Source organism: Rhinoderma darwinii, chromosome 12 (assembly GCF_050947455.1).
Source record: "Rhinoderma darwinii isolate aRhiDar2 chromosome 12, aRhiDar2.hap1, whole genome shotgun sequence".
NCBI lineage: Eukaryota > Metazoa > Chordata > Amphibia > Anura > Rhinodermatidae > Rhinoderma > Rhinoderma darwinii.
Genome location: NC_134698.1, coordinates 76486043 through 76512658, shown reverse-complemented (window position 1 = coordinate 76512658; position 26616 = coordinate 76486043). Strand labels below are relative to the sequence as shown.

The window sequence follows — 26616 nt, the reverse complement described above, 5'->3', positions numbered from 1 at the left end:
AAGGGGTTAAATCTTGTGTCCTTCATTGAATCGTTCCCACTTTTGCATGTGGTATAAAAAAACATGGTGGGTGTTTGTTATGCAGTAAAACACTGATATTCTGCCAGGATAATGCGGTGGTTCTGGCTTTTGATGGTTTATGTTGGAATCTTCTAAGAACATAACAGTTGTCTTGCTTGAAGAAAACCCCGTACATTAGTTCTCAATCTGTTCTGAGTATTAGGGTGATTTATTTTTTTTACATTTTTTTTTTTTTAAACCGAACGCTCCCTCTATAAAAAGCTATGGAAAGTAGCAGGTTATTGATCACTAATAAACTGTTGTGGGGGGCACTTGGTGCACGACACTGGGGTTCAAAGGAAACCAAAGCGAGACTCCATGTCATGCTCCACCCTCTTAGACCCTGCACTAAAAATAACACCATACGTACGTTTGCTGGAGTGTCCCTTTTAAGATGCATCACTAGTACATGAAGTAGCTGTAATAAATGCTTAAAGGCTATATACACCTTTGAAATAGTTTTTGTTTTACTTTTTTATCAGTGGGTTTTGTGCAACTTTCAAAATACTTTGTATTAAAAATAATTTTTACTTTTTGAGATCCAGCTGGTTTGTATCATGTATATAGAGCAGCTGTATCAAGCGCTGAATCTGAATCCGTCAGGTCAACTGCACTGACGCGTTCAGTGACGGCGGGTCCTGCGTAGCTCTGGATTGAGCTTTTATTGATCACATTTAAGTTCATAACTTAGGCCTTATTCACACGAGCGTATTTCACGTCCGTGTTACGCACGTTAAAACAACGGACGTCACACGGACCTATATAATTCAATGTGGCCGTTCACACGGACGTTGTTTCAATGGACCGTGTGAAGGGCCCGTGAGAAAATAGGACTTCTGTTTTTCACGTCCGAGATGCGCAATGCTCGTGTGAATCCGACCTAAGGCCTTAGTGTGTGATTGATAACTGGTGATCCTGTGTGTCAGAGACACGCAGGACCCGCCATCACTGAACTCGTCAGTGCCACTGACCTGACGGATTCAGATTCAGCGCTTGATAGAGGCGCTCTATATACAGGATACAAACCAGCTGGATCTCAAAAAGTAAAAATTATTTTTAATAAGTATTTAGAAAGTTGCACCAAACCCACTGATACACATTTATATTTTAAAGAAGAAATTATTTCAAAGATGTACATAGCCTTTAAGTTGTATAGTGAGATTTGTATGCAGTTTTTCCACCCAATTTTTATTAGAAATTGTGTGATTGTTGGGGTCGTGTAGGTACAGGGATTGGGGCAAATTGGCTTCTTCTAATTATGCAATAATATAACCGTACTTGATGAAGCTATCTAAATATACATACAGCACACAAGAAAATGTCAACCACACACTGCCAACACTAATGCCACTTAAACCGCTAAATATAAATAAATGTGCATAATCTACTTACAATAGGGAGGTTCTTGGCGCACATTTTGGTCAAATTGTGTGAGCCCTCCTGCCACGACAAGGCGTCCTCTATAGGTGGGAACCTACGCTGCACAGACACCCAGAACTAAATATACATATAGATTTTCTAACGTTTATAGGTTCTACATGGGTTACCCTCATAATGTACATTGGCAATTGGGTTAAGGCCCAGGTTAGCTGTTAGGCTCAGGACAGCAAAGCTTCTCTTCTGCTGTTGTGCGTTACCCATTGCCTTCTTCTAAGACACCGATGTAGCAGTTACATCACAATACAACATTCCATGCAAGAGTCTAAACCGCAGCCACGGTGACTTCTACGGGGCCCTAATGGAAGAAGTGGCCCAAATCAGATTTCCTCATCCTTCGTCTTCAAGAATAATGTAAAACTGGGTTCTCCAGGGCATTAACATTGATGGCTTATCCTAATGATCGGCCGTCAATGTTTGATCAGTGGTGGTCCAACCTCATGCAAGCGCTCATCTATACCAGTGGTTGTGCCTGGTACTGCAGCTTGTCCCATTCAAGTAAACCAACCACAAGGCAGGGACCCTATTTTACTCTTGCTATGGAGCCCACTCTCCTATATTTACCCCTCTCTCCAAGTCTGCGGTGTTGCATGCCAGAGTCTTTTCTCTTCCCTAGGCTACGGTAGTCCTCCATGGTTTGGTCCAAGACAAAAGGGAAGGAAGTTTTCCATTGGTCTCCTTTTTGCAGAGATATTACTGAACTAATGCTTTTCCTGGGAGAGCACATAAACCCAGGAATTCACATATTCTTGCTTTTATTGCATGCTGACATTTGGTGGTGCGTCTCCTCTCGTTCCTACCAAACATTGTGCACAGAGCAGATATACACGAGGTCTTAATATGGTGCACATATTGGGACAAGGCCAGATAAGAGCGGTGGAGGAAGCTGTGACTGACAAGTTGTGTCTTCACTGAAGCAAAAATAGCCATGTCAGCTGGAACGATGATTCAATTTGCTTGAAGAACTTCGCAACTCTAGCTTAAAAATGTCATGTCTGTGCCGTGGATTCTACTGTATGGTGCAATCAGAGAGGTTAGTCATACCGTAGGTTCAAGAGTTTATCACGGGCAGAGATCTTCAATCTTTTGGCTTTCTTGCTGTTGCAAAATAACAACTTCCCAGCATGTTTTGGGTTGTAGTTTTTTGACAGCGGGAAGGCCAAGGGTTGTGGTCCACTAACTCGGGTAGACAACCTCTCCAATGGTCCTGGAACGGCAAGGATCAATTAACCAATGGTGGGATTCTTGCACTATAAGGCCGGATTCACACGAGCGTGTGTGTTTTGCGCGCGCAAAAAAACGCTGCGTTTTGTGCGCGCAAAAGGTCCACAAAAGGTCCGTGTGGCATCAGCATATGGTGCGTGGCTGCGTGATTTTCGCGCAGCCGCCATCATTATGACACTCTGTTTTTATGTTTGTAAACCGAAAAGCACGTGGTGCTTTTCTGTTTTCATTCATAGTTTTGACTACTGTAGCGCGCGGCACACGGAAGTGCGTCAATGGGTACGTGATGCGCGAAAAACGGGCAAACATAGGACATGTCGTGATTTTTACGCAGTGGACAAACGCTGCGTGAAAATCACTGACAGTCTGAACGGCCCCATTAACTAACATAGGTTCGTGCGACGCGCGTGAATCACGCGCATAGCACGGACGTATTATACGTTCGCCTGAATAAGCCCTAAGTCTGCAGGTTTCTCACTCCGGTACACCGGTCAAACATATACTAAACGGGCAATCTTTTTGGCAAGCATCTGGCAAAGGATAGCCTATGGGCATATTAGATGTAAAAATTAGATGTGAACCTAGCCTTATACCCCGTGGCGACTACAGTGGCATGTTGTGGCCCCCGGCAGTTAGCCAGTCCATTACCTGAAATGTTCTATTTATGTGATTGGCAAACTGTGTGGTTACAATCTATTGTGCAGATAAGGATTATCTGCTTTGTTTTTGAGATGACTGATTATGTGGCGGTATATTTTTATCCGGTTATGACTATGGTTTTTGCGCCATACAATGTTTTATATTCACTTCTTTAAACTATGTATTTAGCATCATGCAACCGTATAATTAAATTCATGTAAATGGACCATACCGCAAACGTTTTTTTCTCATAATTTTTTTTTTTTGTACAAAAAATGTTTGGGTGCTTCTGTAATGCCAGTTGCACACGACTGAGCGCCACTCGAGACGTTTTTCACGGCATCCGATAGTTCTCACAGACCCATCCACCTTGGCGGGTGAATCGTGTCAGTAAAAATGGACCCAACTCTCCAATCCGTGGAAAGATAGAACATGTCCTATCTTTCCACGTATCACGGATGGCACTCGGCTGGCACATAAGGTCGTGTGTATTAGGCCTAATACCCGAGGTTCCCCCCTTTTTATCCAGGCTAATTTCCCTTAGTCTATGTGCGGCAGTTAAAGGGGTATTCCTATCTCGGACATTTATGGCATATCCAATTCTGGGGCTACGGAGTCTGCGTAGCTCGCTGTGCTACATTGTTTTTCTGCCATTCACTTCTATGGGAATTACGGAAACCGCGTAGCTTAGCTTTTTCTATACTCCCAGTCACCTGTTAATTCAGCGGCCGGAGAGCTCAGCCTGTTCACTCATAGGCCGGGACCAGGTAGGACGAGGGTCAGGGAGCCTCATTCAAGCGATAGGGGTGGGACTCGCATCTATCAGACTTTTATGGCTTATCCTGGGGATATGCCATACATTTCCGAGATGGTAATAACTCTTTAAGCTCTGTTCGCATCTGCATTGTGGTTTTGTACAACGGAGACCACTGGTGCCAGAGGGTGACTGCTGACTTATGAGGTCCAGGTTCCGTTGTCTTGTCTGTCATTTTGACTGACTTGCAACTGAACTTTTGCTTATATACAGCAGCCAATCTGAACGAATAGAGCTGCAGTTTAAAGCATGGTGGAGAGACAGATCAGCAACCTAGTCTTCTGATGAGACAGGTAGATTTTGGACTACCTCAGACTCCAATAGACAGTGCAGCAAAGCTGTAGTCCCTTTTCATAGCTGTGTCCCAATGGAGCAGAGCTAAAACATTGAACAAATACGTATATATCGATCTCGAGCCCCCAGCTGGGCATCTGCTGGAGACGACTTTGAATAAACAAACATTTACATTCACATAATTTTTATTCGAAAAGATACACTCAACACATAGACAAGTTAAATTAAATAACATTGTTTGTATACGTATAATCAATAAAACATTTGCTGCCTTTGGAAAAATACAAGATAAGTGCTTTCGTTAAAAGTAGCTTTTTTAAATTGTAAACAATAAAAAAATTATTTAGGATTTTTTTTTATTTTTAAGCTTTTTTGCCATCAATTTTTAAATGGTCATTTATACTTTCTTTGTGAAAAAAATCGTTAGCAGTGGTGACGTGTAATGGGGAAGATTTACCAAGCAAAAGGTTCCAGAATTTTGTTACAAATTGCGCCATAAAAGCGTACATGATATATATACATTGTGTTACATTTTATTATGTATTTTAGAATTTTTTTACGCCCCACTAAACAATTTTGAAAGTATCTACAAAAGGGGGCAAGAGGATAGATGCCTAAAATTTATTAATAGTTTGCCCCATTTTGCAAAGTACACCATTTAAAAGGTGGCAAAACGGAAGAGTAAAGTGTCTGTGTGTAGCAAGATGTGCAAAATTTATCATCCAGCGTTTGTCATTTTGATAAATTTGGTGCAGTTTCTGCCTGTTTTGGTTTAGTTATATACTGTCTAAATTTTAGGACTGAATTCATTAAAGGGGTCGTCCAGGATTAGAAAAACATGGCTGTTTTCTTCCAATAACAGCGCCACACCTGTTCATGGGTTGTGTCTGGTATTGCAGCTAAGCTCCGTTAAAGTGAATGGGGCCAAGCTGCAATACCACACACAACCTGTTAACAGGTGTGGTGCTGCTTTTGGAAGAAAGCAGCCATGTTTTTCCTAATCAAGGACAACCCCTTTAAGCTCCCCCATTGGGCCTCATTTTCCAATACTGTCTAATGCAAAAACTGGCCTTGTCCCTAGCAACCAATCAGAGCTTAGCTTTCATTTCTTATACTGCTCTGTGATTGGTTGCTATGGGCAACGAGGCCAGCAACCAAATACATTGCAGCTTTCATTTTACCAGAGCAGTGTGAGAAATGAAAGCTGAGCTCTGATTAGTTGCTAGGGGCAACAAGGCCATTTTTCTTTGGTTGAGAATTGACAAATGAGGCCCATCTTGAATTTCTTGATGCCTCTTCCGTGCATGTTGTGGTTAGTATGGAACGGTTCGTCTTATTCAAAATGGCTGCCCTTTTTCTTAAATTTCATCTGAAATTGCCCAGTGGTTCAACATTTTCAACTTGGAAGGAAAGCCATAGCATGTTTCATTCTTTTATAAAGCTTTGGATCTGATTGGAGATTAAAAAAGGCCATTTGAAAATCCGGAAATAGTGGTCCTATCCATGCAGGGTTTTCGGCATTATACTATATCCGCACTGCACACCGTAATCCGTCCTTTTATATCCCTATAATACAATTTAAAAAAAATGCAAATATGGAGACACTATAGAAACATGAGCCATTGTCATAAGAGCTTACAATCTAAGGCCTTATTCACACGAATGTATTTCTCGCCCGTAACAACTGACAGCACACTGACCCATACAAGTCAGTGGGGGTATTCACACATCCGTTTTTTTTTTTCATGGTCCGTTTGTCACAGCGTGCATGCCCTATTGTCTGTTTTTGCGGACCAGACTTGCCCATTTAAGTCTAAGGGGGGGGGGGGATGGACAGCACACGGACGACGTCCTTCCAGAGGAGAAAAATGGATGTGAAAAACAGTTGACACACGGACGGAACACTGACATCCATACAGGTGAAAATGTAAATTTTTTTGCGCACACAAATCGGACACGCTCGTGTGAATAGGCTGTAAGAGGAAAATGAGGAGAGACTTCTCCGGTAGAACACAACTTATTGTCTGCATCATGTAATATTGAGATCTGAAGAAGATGCCCTCCGGGTTCTTAGAGATACATTTTCAAGAAATGATTTCACTAATGCCCAATGAGACGTCAAGTTTTCGAGGTTTCTCTGGCTAAACTGATCCACGATGTTCCTTTAATTGTATTTGTTCCGTATTTATTTTAGACTAATAAACCCAAAAAGTGCTAGCTCCCCCTTTGTCAAGTGCTTTGCTCCAAAGCCTGCCTCAGATGGGGTTGTATTCTGCCTCTTTTGAGGATGGACCCTGTTATTGTGTCAGAACCTAAGTCCACCAAGGAATGTCCTACGGTGGATATCTCACTTGGCTAAGAAGGCCCTTAGAATTATGCAGAAACACCCATTGGAATGCAAACAAGCGTTACCCTGCAGGTCGGTTCATGAGACGGTCTAGTGAAAACCAGGACTTTCGGCAATCGGTAGGAAGTTCCAGGTCATGGACTCCCACTAATGCCTTCTTCTGACCGATCTTCTATCTCTATGACATGTGAGGAGACCGATTAAAAGGAGGTACAGTACATGTCTAAAACCGGCCATGGAAGAATATAACATGGCGTTCGTTCCTCCTTTAATGTCTTGAGGTTGTCCCATTTTACCGGGCAGTTGAAGGCCAGGATCAAGGAAGGCCCTTTTGGTTCTTCTCGCATAACTCTTTCCTGTGATACTAGGACGATGACCACAGGTAGAACATTACTAACCTGAGACCTCACGACCCCAAATTTTGCTTGACTGGATAAACTCCGCAGCTCTGCATGCCCTATATATGCACAGTACATAGGACCGGCCTTCTGCAGTTTATTATATTGTTTCAATTACTAGGTGTCTGGCTTTTTTCCCCATGCAATTTTGTCACCATCCGCTAAATGTTCCTTCTGGGAAATCCCATACGTAGTGTCGACAAAGTTCAACTTGGTGGTGGTTGACAGTTGAGTGTTGAGGGAAGGAGAGTTTCTGATGCTCCTCATGTTGAAAGAGTTCCGACAACATAGAACTGAGCGCATCAGCCGGAGAACGGAGGGACGTAATATGGTAAAAATCCACGGGTCAATAATAGAATTGACGGACAGAAATCTTAAGGCTAAAAGGTCCATTTTGTCATCACCTTTATCGCTATCAGCTCTGTTAATATAGGCCCGTACCTGAAAAACACAAAATACAAAACAATCACATGAGGCTGATTGAATGAATGATCTCTGGGTGACTTACAAGCATCACAATAGAAATACAGCCTATTATATTTCTCCACTTACAACAATCCCTACTCGTTAGAAAGGTCCCTTGACGATAAGTTGATTAAAAAGATGGGGCCCCCAGCGATCAGCTGTAATATGTGAAGAAACCTTGCAGTAAGTGTTCACTTTCTCTGCAGCGCCACCACAGGGGAGATTAAGCATTACGCAGTGGCCATTCAAATCAATTAGCTCTATGTATAATGCAGGACGGGATAGGTCCTCCAAAGTGAGAGGCGCTCTTTGTAACTGCTCTCCCCTCTGGCCAAACGATAAGGATCCTGAACAGTGGACCCCATCTGTTAAAGGGGTTGTACAGGAGTAGAAGAAACATGTCTGCTTTCTTTCAGAAGCAACGCCACACCTGTCTATAGGTTATGTCTAGTACTGCAGCTCCGCTTTGAAAGAAAGCAGCCATGTTTTTCTAATACTGGACAAATCAGAATTCCCAAATGGGCTTTCTAAACTGGACAATCCCTTTTTAATGTAATAATTTCTAAAATATTGGGAGGGTGAAATGGAGCGTAATATTGACCTAATCGGGCCAAATAATAGTGACCTGCTGTACCAAAATAATACTGCTTAGTGTTCACATAAAATTATCATGCAGTGTCTACATAATAGCGCCATACAGTGCCAATATAATAGTGCTATTTGGTGCCCCATAATAGTGTCATTCAGTGCCCATATACTATTGTCATGCAGTGCTTACATAATAGGAAATACATCAAGAAAGTTTGCAACAAGCTGCCAGGTAGGACGTATGGAGCAGATGGATCATTGGGGGGGGGGGCGGGGTGCACACCTATGTGGTGGATGTCGTAGAACAATTGCCCTTCTAATTTTTATTTTATTTAGTCTATTATATGGAATTTTGCATCAAGGTCACGCACTTTAGTATCTCTTAAGGTGGCTATAGACGGGGGAAACCTGTTTGTAGGTCACGCTGCATGGCCTGCACCAATCGGTGTACGAGGTACAGTAATGAAAAATTGGTGGAGTGTCCCTTTAATACGATTTACTCTTACACTATATAATTTAATAGCACAGTTTCGGTATAGATTGCTTGCCGCCTGTATACCCTGATTGTTCCTATATACTCCCTCACAATTAGCTGGCATGTTATTGCGTGTTTTCCAGTAAGACCGACATTTAAGGAGGTTCTAGTTGGATTTCGTTAAAGAGGAATCCATTTTTGGTGCTTTTTATTGATTAACACCGGAACAGATTTATGGTCCAAAAACCCCATTAACAGGCTGGAAAATAACTCTAATGATTATGATGTCTGACTAGTCACAGGATGAAGATCTTATTTCTCCCCATTAGATGATGTTTTTCTTCGCTCAGACGCTACGTAAACATAAGTCGTCTGCAAACGATTGACAAGTAAAGAACCAATTAGTCTATTCTGGAAAATTTTGAAAGCATTTTCAAATGTAAGGTTTACTTATGTCTGTTTCATTGGGTTACATAAATGTAGAACCGAGAATATATATTTAAGTTCCATTTTATGCAACATTTCATGACTTGAATCGATGTAAAAATTCTGCTGGTTGCCCTTGGAAACAGACAACTGTTTAGCTCCACCCTGTTGTCAGTCATGTGATCTACCAACTAATTTCTAAGTAGAGTTTCTATAGTTCACTGCTTTCTGGTATCAGGACACCATCAGAATTCTGAATGTAGCTTTAGACCTAAAGGGAGAAGAAACATTGTGTGATAAGTAGGGCAAAGTACACTAAGTTTTAGTACTCTGGCATCTTATCAGAAGTGGCGCTGTGCACGATAAAGTAGGGGGGGGGGGTTTGTACTAAGGGCCCTTTTACACAAACCAATTATTGGGCAAACGAGCGTTCAAAGAACGCTCGTTCCCAATCATTTCCCTGTGTAAGCAGGGCAACGGTCAGCCGATGGACGAGAAAAAGCTTGTTCATCGGCTGATTATATAGTTTTAAATGCCAAAATGATTATCGTTGTCGGCAGCACTTCATCTGTGTAAATGGAGACGTGCTTCCGACATGATAGAAATGTATGGGGACGAGTGATCGTAGTAGCGATCGCTCGTCCCCATACTAGCTCCCTGCCAAAGGAGCAAACGAGCGCCGATCAACGAGCTGTCTCGTTGATCGGCACTCGTTTACACGGCCCAAGTCGGGCCGTGTAAGACCACCTTAAGGTTGGGTACAGGTCCCAGGGGTTAGACCCCTATTAAACAGCAATCCTAGCGATATGCCATAACTTGCTTTGGGGGGGGATACCCCTTTAATAAAGGGCTTATTCCACAAGTTCACATTCATACGGGGCATAAAATTGGAGGTACCAATATCGCGCACACACACAAAAAAAAAATCTGGTATGTTTGTACGTATGGTTTGCAGCAGTCGGGTTTTTTTGGGGGGGTTTTTTACGTTTTTCTACTGTGCTGTACTTTTTATTGTCGTTTTTCTCCATTGCAGTCAATGTAAAAAAAAAAAAAAACACTGCAGGGGGGTAAATATGCCCTATATAAACACCCTATATATATAACTGTCTATTATTGTTTTTGACCAGGATGAAGTGTGATGGAGGCCTGCCTATACATCGAGCCTGACCGGACATTATACTCCTACCATGGAACCTGGCCCTTCCATATGACTTCAGCAGGTAGGTCTGATTCTGTCAGTGTATATAGGACAGTGTTGTAGTGTAAGGCTCGATCCATGGCAACTCAACCAAAGATGGCGCTACCCATATTAATGCTATTGAAAATTAGGCCTAGTAAGTCCGAAATGTGTGGTCTCTTTTTGTGATGTCACTTTCTGTTCACACTTTGCAGATGAAGTTCCAATACCCTTTCATGTAGGCATTTCCAGTAGATGGCACCCTGCCCTCACTAACCTCTGCGACCGTGGATGGATTGCCACCCCCGCCCTTCAATACCACACGGGTGCAGTACACTTCCTGAGCTGGCAGCCTTTACTGTATTCACTAGTGTCCCTGACGAGAGAGCAGACATTGGGGCAGGTTGCATGTTCTCTTTATGTTGGACAGGTTTTTGGGGAGGCGTGGCTTAAAATGTCGTAAGTATGTGCCACATATATAAAGCATGTGTAATATTTTACAAAATATGTTGTCCGGGTCAGTCACTGTGCTATATAGATGTTTGTGTATTGCAATGATGGAGTATCTTTTCTTAGAACTCTGCATTGTGCAGTTCCTCCGTTATTCCTCCTGGAAGTGGATGACTATGTTGAGAATTGGGCGTTACCATTTCCCTTGTCAATGGGGCACATCATGCTACGTACTCTGACACTTCCAGCACTGATCGGATAATGTCACGGTGTAGTGACAGGACCCATTGACAAGGGAAAGGGTAAGACCCAGTTGTCAACGTAATCATCCATTTCTAGGAGGAATAACAGAGGAGTGAATAACAGAGGAGTGACAATGCAAAGTTCTAATAAAAGATGCTTCAGAATTGTCATTTCATGGGGACTGCAAGTATTTATTTAAACAGACGTGTCAGGAGAGCGGACAGGTCCCCTTTAAGGAAATGTTCACATATAGTGGAAGTGGTGGCGCAAAAATTTGTACTACTCCTGCAACGCAACGACCAGCCAATAGGTGGCGGCAGCAGAAATCCATGCACATGCTGCAGAAACAACCCCATCACGTGCATGAAGCCGATTTTTAGTCGCAGAAATAGATCTTCACCCATTCTGTACACTTTAGATGTTAAATACCCCAAATATATAGTAAGATTCCTTTAATCCAGCATCAATGGGACCTGATAGGTTTATCAGATATGCTTCTTTATTGGTTGGACATAGAAAATTATGTACAAATTTAAGGGTAGAGAATCTTCAGAGGAAGCCCAAAATAAAATGTTAACACATCTGCTTTATGTTTAGTTGATTAATCAGAGGAATTTCATAATTGGTTCTCTCTCTGTAAGTGTCGGATTATCGGACTCTCCGGATTATCGGACTCTCCGGATTATTTATCTGACTCTCCGGATTATGACTTTCCAGATTATCAGATTTTCCGGATTATCTGACTCTCCGGATTATCGAGTGTCGGATTATCGAGTGTCGGGTTATCAGGCATTCTGGATTATCAAGTGTCGGATTAACAGATTTTTTGTATTATTGGGTGTTGGATTATTATATTTTCTTGACTATAGGCTGCCAGATTAAGGGAATTAAGAATTTTTACGTTTCCCAGCTTCCTTTTCACCAACTTTCTTCTTATGCCCTAACTTGTAAAAGAATGTTGCATGTTACTCAGACTTGTACTTTGTCCGTGTAAATATTGCCTTTCAAGACGGGTGAAAAAAAATAGTTTACAGAAAAGTTTAATCTGGCTCAGCCATTTTCAAGTTCTATGTTCTGCTGAAGTTTCAGTTTTAAACTTTTTTCATATGGGAGAAAAAAAAAGTCCAGGACGCGTCACTTCCTCTTCTAAGAAAAAGTTGAAATCATTGAGAGGGTAGGACCAGGCTGCGAAATTCCTATGGCCTGAGGTGTCGGCGCCCTGCGATCATTCAAGCAATGGAAGAGCCGGAGCACAGCCGCCCCAATTTCCTCACCCAGAAATGTTTTTTGGGCAAAGAAACCTTGGTGCCTTATAGTGTATGTAGCCATAGGAGCTGTAGAGGTAGCTACTGCAACTTTGTCCCTAACTCCTGGTGGGTCCATAGACCACCCTGACACATAAAAAAAAGGGGAGCCATAAATTGTGATGTCATCATAACCAAACAATGATGTAATCGTGATCCATGGAGAGATCAAACTATACCAGTAGTGTAGCCTGCGACCATTCAACTGTTGCAGATCAACTCCCATCATGCCGGGAGTTGTAGTTTTGCAACCGCTGTACCGCCACACGTTGTAAACCACTGCACATGTGCTTTGTGTAGGTGGTTAAGTAGACGTTTGGGGCATTGGGGCCCAGGAGCCTCTCCACTTCATATACCTTCTGTTTCCCTGCCAATATCCAATCCACTGATGCTTTATTACCAGTGTAGCTGAGCCTTATAGGACTTGATATACCCACTTCTCTAGTATTCAAGGGTATCATATGGTGGTATCATGCCATACTTTTGCATAAACTTCTAGTACCAGTGGGTACATAGAGGTGACGTGGCCTCTTAAAAAAGACTGAAATGGAGCCCCCTATTAGTTCTGTTTTACTCTACCGCAACCTCAACCATCTGGGACAGGTACTTGTTTTCCCCATCTCCTTTCCATGGTCCCCCATACCCTTTGCTAACCTTAAAGGGCCCTTGGAGAGGGGATCCCTGCACAGATTCTCACCACCCATTAAAATTAGGGATGCAGCCAACCTGGACAGGGCTCCCTCTCTCTTAAGAGCCCTGTAGCAGCTGCATGGTCTGCCTCTATGGTCTGCCTCTATGGTCTGCCTCTATGGTCTGCCTCTATGGTCTGCCTCTATGGTCTGCCTCTATGGTACGTGTGGCCTTGGCAGGTGCCCATTTGTAGTATACAGGGGAAATCCACAGTCTAAGGAAAGCACCGATTGAGCAAGAGAATACTAACTATTTGTTTTATGTGTCATAATTCATCCAAAGCTCTGGAATCATACTGAATACGACAAATGGAGGCTGAAATATCAAGGTTTCCCACACTGACCAAACAAGTGACTCTTCTGAATCATAGATGAGTAGTCCGTGGCCTTTACCACCCCCGCCCTGACACCTTCTGCACTTATTTGTATCTTCGTTTTAAAGCAATGCAAGGATCTTCTAGTAATTATTAGTAAATTACTCCGCCCCCCCCCCCCCACACACACCTGCTAACTCATTTCTGACCGTCCATAATGGTAAATAATTTCCTTTTCTTTTAAAAAAAAAAGTGTTGGTTGCTCATTTTTCTGCTCTTTGCTTGCACAGTAGAGGCTTTAATGGATCTTTAATGAAAAATTTAAAGTGGTGGTTTTGCCTTTGAAAAGCATTTTACAGTTTACATATAGATGCAATCTACAGAAAAAGTTGAGTCTCTGTGCGCATAGATAACATTTATTATTTTGTACTGATCCTGAGTTACATCTTGTATTATACTCCAGAGCTGCACTCACTATTCTGCTGGTGGAGTCACTGTGTACATACATTACTTATCTTGTACTGATCCGGAGTTACAGCCTGTATTATACTCCAGAGCTGCACTCACTATTCTGCTGATGGTCACTGTGTACATACATGACATTACTTATCCTGTACTGATCCTGAGTTACATCCTGTATTATACTCCAGAGCTGCACTCACTATTCTGCTGGTGGAGTCAATGTGTACATATATTACATTACTTATCCTGTACTGATCCTGAGTTACATCCTGTATTATACTCCAGAGCTGCACTCACTATTCTGCTGGTGGAGTCCCTGTGTACATACATTACTTATCTTGTACTGATCCGGAGTTACAGCCTGTATTACACTCCAGAGCTGCACTCGCTATTCTGATGGTGGAGTCACTGTGTACATACATGACATTACTTATCTTGTACTGATCCTGAGTTAAAGCATGCCCTTTGTCCTCAACAGATGCATTTACAGCTGACTGCTGAGCTCACATCTGCCAGCATTCCCTGCTTATTCATTGTCTATACACAGATTGCTCAGGTGATTTGCATGCATGTTGTCTTCACGCCAGCCAATGTACTGTAATCTGATGTAGGAATTATTGCATGTATAACGCTGTATATGGAAACTTTTATATGGAAACTTTTTTTAATGCAGAGTTTGCATAAAACTAATTATGCAGACTGCAATCCAGAACCGTGTAACAGGCTGAAATGCAAACAATCAAGTGCATGAGGCCAAACCCTCTCAGGATACAATGTAGTACAAAGCATTACATTGCTGTAGCTCATCTAACTAACTAGTGAGAGGTTTGTCTGTCGACAAGGTTGTTGACCATTTCTATAGCAACCAAAAACATTGTGAATGCAGCTCTGGAGTATAATACAGTCTAAAATTCAGGATCAGTACAAGATATGTAATACAATGGCCGACACTTACCAATATCCACCAGATTTTGGTAATGAAGTGCAAAAAAAAATAATTCTGCAAATTTAGCAACTTTTCTCGTCTCTCGCCAAATTTGAAAAGAGATGGGAAAAGTGTGCATAATCTACATTTATTAAGTAAACAAATGAAAATGGCTCAAATTTTGGCACAAAATTTGAATGTGTATTGAAAGTTCTATGTGTATTTCTAAATACATTTTCAAGATGCAAATATTTTTCAATTAAAAAGATTTGCTCGTTTATTAAATTCAGTCCTTGAAAAGCAGTCTATAATTAGCATTTTTTTCGGTTTACCTCGTGTAAAATAACATCGCTTCATGCTCTGTAAATGTGCGTGACTCACGCGAGCTGCAGTGATGAATGAACCACATGAAATAACACCGTAAAATGATATTGTATCGGAGGCCAACCATGAATATGACGGAGTTGGATGCTCGCTTGTTTGAGTCTGAGTATGCCGGTAGGCTTAAAGGGACACACCACAATAGAAACAAATATGGCCTTAAAGGGGTTTTTCCATGATCGGACAACTGATGACCTATCCACCGGATAGGTCATCCTTATATAATCGGTGCGGGTCCGACACCCGGACCCCACACCCATCAGCTGCTCCGGCTGCCTCCGAGTGCCAGATGTCTTGAACGGTTTGCAGTAGTTGGATCCGGAAGTAGATAGCTCTGACCTCTGCATAGTGGCCATTCTGCAATAGCGGCCTTTCTGCAGAACGGCAACTCTGCTCCTTCCTTGAATAGGAGCAGAACTGCAACTCGGCCGCTATTCCGTGACGGGAGCCATCTGCTTCCGGCATAGACATCCGGTGCCCGGAGGCAGCCGGAGCAGCTGATTGTTGCGGGGTCCGGGTGTCACCCCCACAGATAATATACTGTTGACCAATCCTGAGGATAGGTCATCAGTTGTCCGATCATGGAAAACCCCTTTAAGACTTTAAACCCTTTTTTTTTTAAAATATCTTATTAAGGGGTATCTACAAAGAGCACATCTTTCTGTCCTCCTTTCTTTAGAGGTACAAGCACATCCATTCATTACACAGGAGAGACCATTGATCTAAATGGGCATCATGTAATGCTTTATTTTTTTCCTGTGGTGGGGCAGCAGAGGAGTTGAGTACTTGCTGCCAGGTTCCCCTGCAGATTACAAATTATCTTTAGGAACCCGTAATCCCTGGTTCTCTTTAGCTCCCCCTGCTGGTGGCTGCCGGAATTCTATAATTAAACTCTGTCTATGCAGGGGATTCGGAGCTGTGTATCAAAAGAAACGAAGATCCAACCAATATATAGATGTATTAAGAAATTAAGCGTCACAGAACATTAATCCTTAACAGGATATGGCGTTAAAAAGTGGGCATTCGGTAAAGTTGAGCCTTATCTTTTACACTTTGCGCACTCCCTTTTAACCTCCATTACCCGGCTGACATTAGAGGGGCGTCTATGCCAGGCTTTTCTTCGCCAACCTAAGACAATCCCTTCTCCAAAAACAGCCGATTACCTAGTGGGGCGCCATTCTAGTTTTTTCTAAAGAAACAAGTGATTATTAGTAACATTCATCTAGTGGGGCTTTTGCATCCACTAAGTGGCCCCCTTGACTACTTATAAGGTCTAAGAGTGCTAGCTGCTTTTTACTAAATGAAGTCGTAATAGAGGTCACTGGATTCCTTTTGGCCAATCAACGCAGAGAAAAGCGCTTTACACCGTGCAGCCCACCCAATCTAAAGTTCCGGGGAAATGGGGGGTATTTAGCAGGTGCAATAGCCCTCACTGTTATTGTGGCATCGGATTGGTCAGTCTCGGTTAGGACATCTATCGGGTGATATTTACTCTTTTAAAGATTGGTATGTCTCCAAGAAAATCTAGGAATGACCCTTGTATCACAGAAAGGGAATTCTAGTTTACTGGCAGCGACATTTGGTTTACAACCAGAATCGGACGGGTTCAAAGCCGAAATAAAATTTCTTGTGTGCAGAGTGACACACAGGAAGACACGTGTCTCGTCTAATGATGTCCCAAGGTTAAGTAACATAAAGACTATTTAAAGAGCAATACCACCTAAAATATATCTTTTATATGGATGTCGTTTTTACATTTTTCGCTGTGGTTTAGGCCTCCTGCACACATCCGTTGCCCGTCGCAAGGTCGCTAATGAAACACGAACCACACACGGATGTTTTCCGTGTGCAGTACTTTGTTTAAACGGACCAAATTAATGGAATGGCCAAGACTGTTTCGTCAAAGACAGATAGGAGTAGGACCTGTCCTATTTTTGACCGAACAGCCACACGGTTCCATTAAAAAAACGGAAGTGGGCATTGCCCCATAGAAATGGATGTGTCAGTGAGCTATCCGGTAAAAAACAAAACAGATAGCACCCTGAAGAAAATAACTGAAGTGGGCACGAGGCCTTATTGTTTAGCATTTACTGCTGCAGTAAAAAAAAGAGGGAAAAAGATTTGAGGTTTTTGGGGTATGCTAGAATCCGTAAAGGCAACATGCCCTATTCCTTGCCAAGGCTGGCCATAGAGCATCTCCGCTTCCTCTGCTAAAGGGATCACCAAAGATGGCCTGGTGCTCAAGACCATTTTTTTTGTAGGATTTCGTTTTTACGTCATACACCATGCGGTAAAAAAAAAATGTTAACTTTATTCTGCGGGTCAATACAATTACGGTGTGTGTTTTGTCGCCATATTCTGAGACCCATAACTTTTTAGTCGATTAAGCCGTATGAGGGTCTCTATTTTTTGCAGGACGAGCTGTAGTTCCTTTTTTTTTCACCCTCAGGGGACTTGAATCAGCGATCGTTGGATCGCTTGCATGATATACTGCAATACTAATGTATTGCAATGTATAGTATAGGCAGGGCTTCATAGGAGTACAAAGACGGCATACCTGGGGGCCTTCATCGAGCCCCAGGCTGCCATCATGGGGGTGGCCGATGCAACGTCACCGAAGGCTGTCCCCCTGTTTCTAACTGCATAGATGCCGCGGTCGTTTTTGACCGCAGCCTCAAAGGGGTTAAACGAGCATTACACTGAAGTTTCGGCTGTCACACACAGCCAACACCCGACACGCTGGTTCTATGGAGCCGGCGCAGTCCGTCAGCCAGCTCCATACTCCCCCCACCCGACCTCCGCCGTGTATATATACAGCGGATGTCAGGAAGGGGTTCATTTTAATAGTTATTATTTAGACATTGTTGGCACGGTTATTAGAGTACTTTATGTATGGAGCTGTTTTTTGGTTATTATTGATATTATTTGAGCACTGTTTGGTGGTATATATGTAGGAATTGTGTGGCACTGCTACTTGGCTGCTGTACGGTGTATGATTTTCGCAGTGTATGGTGGTGGTGGTGGCGTCGCTGTATGACATTATTTAGGCAACTGTTTTAAGTGTTGTTATTTGGCCAATGTATGGCACTATTTGGGCACCATACTGTGTGGCGTTTACAATTAAGTACTGTATGGTTATTTGTACATTGTATGAGGAAGGGCTATGCCAACGGAACGTAGCAATGGAAGGCCAGCCCTTCTTTTTTGACATTTTCTATTTAATTTATTAGATTCAATGGGGAAAAAAATTGAATATTGCAATCACTGTTTGGTGCTACACTGTGCGTCCTACAGAGGCAGTTTATTTTCTATGGCAGGGGTCTTTAACCGAAGGGTCTCTAGGTGTTGCAAAGCTACATCTCCCAGCATGCCCTGACAGCCATGTGATAGGAGTTGTAGTTTCGCAACTGCTGGAAAGGCACAATTTAAAGCCCAATGTTCTAGGGAAACACGATTGTCAATGGTCATGGACCCAACATGCTGACACAGGGGTCACCATGGCAAAGGCAAGTAAAAACTGCATCACCCTGTATTTATCCTGCATTTACTTTTTTGGGCTGTTTTCTTGCTCTGATTTTGTTTGTGGGGTCAGGCAGTGCAGAATAAATCCCTCTAAATGACCTACTTGCTGCCGCCCTCTAAAACCACAAGATTAAACATTATAAATAGCACAGATGTCATTTGTATGTATATGGTTTCGTGCCTGGGTGTAGGCGGAAATGTGGGTGTTGTAGATATTAGATAAAATGATGATAATCTAAGTACATTTTTTTTTTAAGGTTGTTAAATCTGATAAACTAAAAATGTTGTCCTGCCTGAATTAAAGAAATCGTATACGCGATCTGAGCGACGAGGTGTTAAATATGTATTTTTAACGCGGAGGATATTGGTGCTTTAAGAGTGATACACACAAAATGTGCTTATACCAGCAGTCACCTTGCTTCCCCCAAACGGCATTGAAGGGGAACAGGGTTGTGCTATCTAGACAGGCCCTTTAATTTTAATAGGTATGTAACCACTTTTTAGTTCTTCAATGCATTTAAAATGAAAGCAACTTTGCAAATAGACTTAATTAAAAATCTCCTACTGCTTTGTGTATACAGCTTCTATGCAGACCTATGTGTGTCTATGGTTACAGACTACAAACAAACCCTCTTTGTAGTCTGATCCTGCAGCCACGTGTTAATCTTCCCTCTGCGCCCTCTTCTACTGTCTTTAAGTTATCAAAAAGTGTCATAGAGACACCTGAGAAGATCACATCGGGTTGGTGGACTTAGGCACTTGGTAAATATGTTGTTCTGTTCAAGGCCCCGCCCCTCTGGCTAAACCACACCCCCACGAGAAAAGTGAATTATCTCACATTTTAGCGCAATTATAGTGTGTGCCAAAATTTGTGACCATTTCACACCAGAAAACTGACGTGAACCTTTTAATATATTCCCACTAGTGTATGTAATATAGCAGTCCTGAAAATTCTCTGTGCAGTCCTCTCCTCAGATGTCCTGTGCTTGATGTATAACATAGAACTGAAAGACTGGGAGCCGTTTATGTTGGCGCTGAGAAGTAAAGCTATTTTTAAAGTAAAACTAAATCCAAAATGGAATTACTTATTGTTTTTCCATCTCCGAGACGGGATTGGCAACAAAAGCTTCAATTTCTAAACTATTTTACTAAACTGTTATTTAAAACTATATTTTAAGAGAATAAGTAACGTAGCAAAAATGTGTAAATAATGGACTTAAAGTGTCTGTCCACCTATGAGCACCATTGTACATAAATCTACATATAAATTTGAGTCACTGTGTACATATAATAAATTACTTATCCTGTACTGATCCTTAGTTTCATCTTGTTTTATACTCCAGAGCTGCACTCACTATTCTGCTGGTGGAGTCGCTGTGTACATACATTACATTACTTATCCTGCACTGATCCTGAGTTACATCTTGTATTATACAGAGCTGCACTCACTATTCTGCTGGGGGAGTCACTGCGTACATACATTACATTACTTATCCTGCACTGATCCTGAGTTACATCCTGTATTATACTCCAGAGCTGCACTCACTATTCTGCTGGTGGAGTCGCTGTGTACATACATTACATTACTTATCCTGTACTGATCCTGAGTTACATCCTGTATTATACTCCAGAGCTGCACTCACTATTCTACTGGAGGAGTCACTGTGTACATACATTACTTATCCTGTACTGATCCTGAGTTACAGCCTGTATCTTACACCAGAGCTGCACTCACTATTCTGCAGATCTCACAGCTGAAATCTCCAACATTTCCTTCTTGTTCAGTCTCTGTATAGAGCTTGCTTTGGTGATTTACATTCTGGGAAGTGTCATCTTCACACCAGGCACTATAGAGTAATCTAGTGTAGGAAAAACAAACTGCTTCCTGTATTATAGAAGCGCAGCTTTGTTGACTGGGAAGTGGCTGACAACGAGCTTGTTGACTGTTTTCAAGCAGAATCTTGATTGCAGCTCTGGGGTTTAATACAGGATGTAACTTGGGATCGGTACAAGATGATGATTTATGTAATGTATTTACAGTATATACATAAAATATTAGTGATTTTGTAAACTGTGGTTCAAAGGTGGACATACGTTCACTGGGTAAAAGGCTCTTCTGAAAATCATTGAAAATACAGAAAATTCCCTCTTCCTCATGCGTCTGAAAAGGTTATGCTGCATTTTAGTTTTCACAATGTATATTGCTGATGTTTCTTCCCCCAGGAGTCAAAATGACACTATTCGCTGCAGTATATCTCCTGTACAAGAAAACAATCATGCCAGGGTCACTACTTGGGTGCTTGGACACGAGACTGAGCTGGAATAGCAGGGTCAGAATGCTTAATATGATTGGATACAGATGTAGCAGAGCTGAAGTTATCAATTGGCACAACTTATAATACATAATGGGACAACATACATTATATAAACGTATGCTTTTTCTGCAGTTTTCGATCTTTGGAAATGGAACCAATTCTATTGGACGTGCCCCATATTTACAGAAAAGTAGCGTTGAGGGCTTATGCAAAGAATAGCCAGTGATACTCATGCACCCGCTATAGGTGTCAATGTGTGTGTATGTATGTATGTATGTATGTGTATATATGTATGTATATATATTTATATATATATATATATATATATATATATATATATATATATATATATATATATCTATATTTGGATGAGATAATGTGATTACACAAGCTTCCTGATCACTGCACGGCTGAAGTAATACTGAGAATTGATAGATATAGCATGCATGAGTTTCGACTTGTTGATGCCCCAGGCAAATTTGAACAGGAAATTTGTCATAGAAATATTCAGCATAGGATAAAATGGCGCAGATAGGCCGAGCTTTACCGTGCCTGGTGGTTCTGACCATAGAATATACTGAAATGGTTGCGTAGTAAGAAATCTATATACAAGTTTGTGAATGGCTTGTTTTCTGTTTATGTGCAGTAAGCGCTCGGTTTCAGTAGCTGTTCCTTCTCGTGGTCCCTCAGGATTCTGTCATTGTGGAGAGAGAGCTTTCTCACTGCTGTGCATTAGATTACATGACCATCAGCATGGGGGGTACATAGGGGAGAGGGGCCCCTTCCTTGTGCTGGGTCATGCCACCAATGCATCCCATGGCCCCTTTGAAAGGGATACAGAGCTTTTTACGTTTTTCCTTGCACATTGGCGCTGCTGGCCACCTGTTGTGCCGGGAACTATAGAACGACTCCATAAGTTAATAGGTGTGTGATACAGTTCCCTGCAGAGACGGCGGCCGGGAGCGCCATTGTGCAAGGAGAAACTATGAAGTGGATGCAGCGCTACAGCACCACTGCACCCCAGGCAGTTAGACCCCCACTAATCAAAAAGTGATGGCATATCCTAGTGATATGACATTACTTTCTGTGATGGTAATATCTCTTTAACAAGACATACCAGCACATGCTTCACCTTCACCTCCTCTGTCGGAGAGAAAGGTGCCATGATGAACCTCAAGTTAGTTTTCTCCTCCTTTTGGTTGCTGAGCTTGTGGGACACGAGCCCCCCATAGTGCAAACCACCCATGAGAATGGGGCATGGGAAAAACTGAGCTAGCTGCCACATAGCTTCATGGACTGCCTCTGTTCTTTTCAGTCTTGACTACAGTTAAACACCCAGTTCAGAAGTTGCAGTGGTAGCATTTAACAAATGAAGTGTACATACATTACATGACTTATCCTGCACTGATCCTGAGTTACATACTGTATTATACTCCAGAGCTGCACTCACTATTCTGCTGGTGGAGTCACTGTGTACATACATTACATGACTTATCCTGCACTGATCCTGAGTTACATACTGTATTATACTCCAGAGCTGCACTCACTATTCTGTTGGTGGAGTCACTGTGTACATACATTACATTACTGATCCAGTACTGATCCTGAGTTACATCCTGTATTATACTCCAGAGCTGCACTCACTATTCTGCTGGTGGAGTCACTGTGTACATACATTACATGACTTATCCTGCACTGATCCTGAGTTATATCCTGTATTATACTCCAGAGCTGCACTCACTATTCTGCTGGTGGAGTCACTGTGTACATACATTACATTACTTATCCTGTACTGATCCTGAGTTACATCCTGTATAATACTCCAGAGCTACACTCACTATTCTGCTGATGGTCACTGTGTACATACATTACATGACTTATCCTGCACTGATCCTGAGTTACATACTGTATTATACTCCAGAGCTGCACTCACTATTCTGCTGGTGGAGTCACTGTGTACATACATTACATGACTTATCCTGCACTGATCCTGAGTTATATCCTGTATTATACTCCAGAGCTGCACTCACTATTCTCCTGGTGGAGTCACTGTGTACATTCATTACATTACTTATCCTGTATTATACTCCAGAGCTGCACTCACTATTCTGCTAGTGGAGTCACTGTGTACATACATTACTTCTCCTGTACTGATCCTGAGTTACACCCTGTATTAGGGCTTGTCCACACGTAACAGAATTGGTGCGTATTTTTCCTCCGGAATCTCGTATGGCAAATACACACATTTAACAAATCTCATCCACACACTGCATAAAATTTCGGTCCCGAAATTCACCTGCGGTGCGTATCTTTCGTTTTGCAGCAAGTCCATTTCTGCAGTAATTCCGTTACGTGTGGTAATGTATGTACACAGTGACTCCACCAGCAGAATAGTGAGCGCAGCTCTGGAGTATAATACAAGATGTAACTCAGGATCAGTACAGGATAAGTCATGTAATGTATGTATACAGTGACTCCACCAGCAGAATAGTGAGTGCAGCCCTGGAGTATAATACAGGATGTAACTCAGGATCAGTTCCGGATAAGTAATGTATGTACACAGTGACTCCACCAGCAGAATAGTGAGTGCAGCTCTGGAGTATAATACAAGATGTAACTCAGGATCAGTACAGGATAAGTCATGTAATGTATGTATACAGTGACTCCACCAGCAGAATAGTGAGTGCAGCCCTGGAGTATAATACAGGATGTAACTCAGGATCAGTTCCGGATAAGTAATGTAATGTATGTACACAGTGACTCCACCAGCAGAATAGTGAGTGCAGTTCTGGAGTACAATACAGCATGTAACTCAGGATCAGTACAGGATAAGTAATGTAATATATGTACACAGTGACTCCACCAGCAGAATAGTGAGTGCAGCTCTGGAGTACAATACAGGATGTAACTCAGGATCAGTACAGGATAAGTAATGCATGTACACAGTTACTCCACCAGCAGAATAGTGAGTGCAGCTCTGGAGTATAATACAGGATATAACTCGGGATCAGTACAGGATAAGTAATGTAATGTATGTACACAGTGACTCCACCAGCAGAATAGTGAGTGCAGTTCTGGAGTACAATACAGGATGTAACTCAGGATCAGTACAGGATAAGTAATGTAATGTATGTACACAGTGACTCCACCAGCAGAATAGTGAGTGCAGTTCTGGAGTACAATACAGGATGTAACTCAGGATCAGTACAGGATAAGTAATGCATGTACACAGTTACTCCACCAGCAGAATAGTGAGTGCAGCTCTGGAGTATAATACAGGATATAACTCGGGATCAGTACAGGATAAGTAATGTAATGTATGTACACAGTGACTCCACCAGCAGAATAGTGAGTGCAGCTCTGGAGTATAATACAGGATGTAACTCAGGATCAGTACAGGATAAGTAATGTAATGTATGTACACAGTGACTCCACCAGCAGAATAGTGAGTGCAGTTCTGGAGTACAATACAGGATGTAACTCAGGATCAGTACAGGATAAGTAATGCATGTACACAGTTACTCCACCAGCAGAATAGTGAGTGCATCTCTGGAGTATAATACAGGATATAACTCGGGATCAGTACAGGATAAGTAATGTAATGTATGTACACAGTGACTCCAAAAGCAGAATAGTGAGTGCAGCTCTGGAGTATAATGCAGGGTGTGACTCAGGATCAGTACAGGATAAGTAATATAACTTTATCAGTGTATAAGCTGTAAAATGGTGTTCAAAGGTTGACATAGACTTTATACCAGGGTCATACTAGCGTGACGGATGTGGCAAAAGTTAAAATCTTGCAAGAAACAGATGTGTACCATAATATATATACATACATACATACACACACATACTTTCTTGGGATGAGTGCGTTTTTTATACAGCAGTCTTGTGTGAGAATCCAGGCATGTTCGTCGCTACTAGTGCAGTAGTGGATGCATTGACAAGAGAATCGGGAGGAATAGCAAGGACAGATTGAAATGCTATAGATGTAGCATAACTGAACGTGTCATTTGGCACAACTCCTAATACACAATGGCACAGGATTCTATGGACTTTGTCTTTACAGCGCTGTCCGAGCACAATGCACAGAGTATATATTTATCCGGTGTGTAATAACTAAAATACCACAGAATAACCGACACGTTGGAGCTTATAATTAGTGTCTGACATTAATGGAAAACTCTTCTACAGACGTTCACCAGATCGGACTTGTCATTAGATAGTTGATCGTATTTTGTAGTAAGAATTAATGCAAAATTAAAAATGAGTGCAAGCCGACAAATGGAAAAGTATTGTCAAAAATGATGAGGGGTATGTCCAAATGCTAGAAATGTAGTGCACCCTGCATCATATTTTGACAGCATCAGTCTCTATAAAGGTTCTCTTGGGAAATATATTCATAGTTTTACATAGGACTGCTGGTAAACCTATTCCATTACACATGAGTTATGAAAGGGTTAAATGACAAATTCCGCTCTGCTACATCTACATGAAAGAGATACTCTAAAAGATAGAAAGTGAGCCAGGAACCTGATTACATTTTTCTTAAAGAAATTTTTAGAACGGTTGAGAATAATTTTTTTTTTTGGGGGAAATTTCATGATGTTTTTTCTTATATAATTTTTGTTTTTCTTAGTATTCTTAAAATGTAACCTTTACAACCAGTAGAAATGATGTGAAGCATCTTACCGTGAAAGGTACTGAACAAATAATGAAGGTAATGGTCATGATAGACAATAATATGAGATGGTCGATTTCTTCGGACATGGAAATCCTCTCCCCCTTGTTGGTCTTTAGAGAGCCCATTCTCCGGGACTTTTGCCTTTTGTGCATCTTGACCAGACTGATGATGACAATGAGGTTGCAGCTCAATACCGCTATGATGAGAATGAGAAGAAGGGTGGCATATAGCATGGAGTACACGTTGCTGATGTATCCATCTTTTATTTGACCCCGCAAGTTTATAAAGCACCAAGTCCCGGGACAGTATTGTATGAATTCTCCGAATCCCATAATTGGGAAGAGGCAGAATACAATGCAAAAGGAGTAGATAACTGGGAAGGTGATGATCCCACACCGCTTCTTGATGAACTTCTCATAAAAGTAAGGATGTCCTATGGCCATTGCACGCTCCAAGGCCATGGCGAAGAGAACCATCATGGTGGCCAGGCTGAAAAAAGTCATGGTAAAAGCGAAATAGTTGCAAAGATTCAAAGCGGTTAGAGTAAGTCTCTTGGTATAAGATGCCAACACCACAGGGCTGATCATACAAGTGCCCAACAAGTCCGTAATGACCAGACCGGTCACGAGGATGAAGAACAAAGAGATTTTGCCCCTGTTCCCTCTTCTACGTCTCTCCAGCAACACCAATGCGGTCAAGTTGCCCAACACCCCTGCGGAGAACATCACGGCGCTGATAGCCGGACTCTCGTTGTGTCCTAAATGTGTCATGGATTCACATTTGTTGGTGACGTTGTCGAATTTCTCTTTGTCCATCATGGTCCCGAAAGAACCTGGGCTGCAAAGTCAACCCTTGGGTTCTCAGCCACGGCTAGTCCAACTCTTCAGGCACATGGTAGAGTAGTCCTCAGCACTTGGGAGATTGTGACTTGGGCAAGAAGAGACACAACGTGGGACGCCTCTGACATCACTAAGAACTTTTAC

The 26616-nt window shown here is 42.0% G+C and overlaps 1 protein-coding gene and 1 long non-coding RNA gene across 4 annotated transcripts; one reads left to right on the top strand and one right to left on the bottom strand.

Moving 5' to 3' along the window:
• The first annotated feature begins 1763 nt into the window (after positions 1-1763).
• On the top strand, positions 1764-10849 carry LOC142664375 (uncharacterized). 3 transcript variants are annotated; one of them, XR_012851278.1, is made up of 3 exons: positions 1764-1851; positions 10295-10387; positions 10560-10849. It is a non-coding gene; the product is annotated as an uncharacterized LOC142664375 (long non-coding RNA). The 3 variants fall into 3 exon arrangements; XR_012851277.1 differs by lacking the exon at positions 1764-1851 and adding an exon at positions 5626-5780; XR_012851279.1 differs by lacking the exon at positions 1764-1851 and adding an exon at positions 9104-9180.
• On the bottom strand, positions 5488-26616 carry PTGER2 (prostaglandin E receptor 2). Its single transcript, XM_075843443.1, has 2 exons — positions 25642-26616; positions 5488-7654 (listed from the first exon to the last, which is right to left on the bottom strand). The coding sequence occupies exons 1-2, from the start codon at positions 26449-26451 to the stop codon at positions 7331-7333; spliced, it is 1134 nt and encodes a 377-aa protein (XP_075699558.1). The 5' UTR covers positions 26452-26616; the 3' UTR covers positions 5488-7330.

What these genes read in the sequence shown, in the direction of transcription:
- PTGER2 (XM_075843443.1), bottom strand. Translation starts at nt 26,451, where the DNA reads ATGATGGACAAAGAGAAATTCGACAACGTCACCAACAAATGTGAATCC. An exon ending in TTTGTTCAGTACCTTTCACG is followed by an intron (nt 7,655 to 25,641) that starts GTAAGATGCTTC and finishes TGTGTTTTTCAG; the next exon opens with GTACGGGCCTATATTAACAG.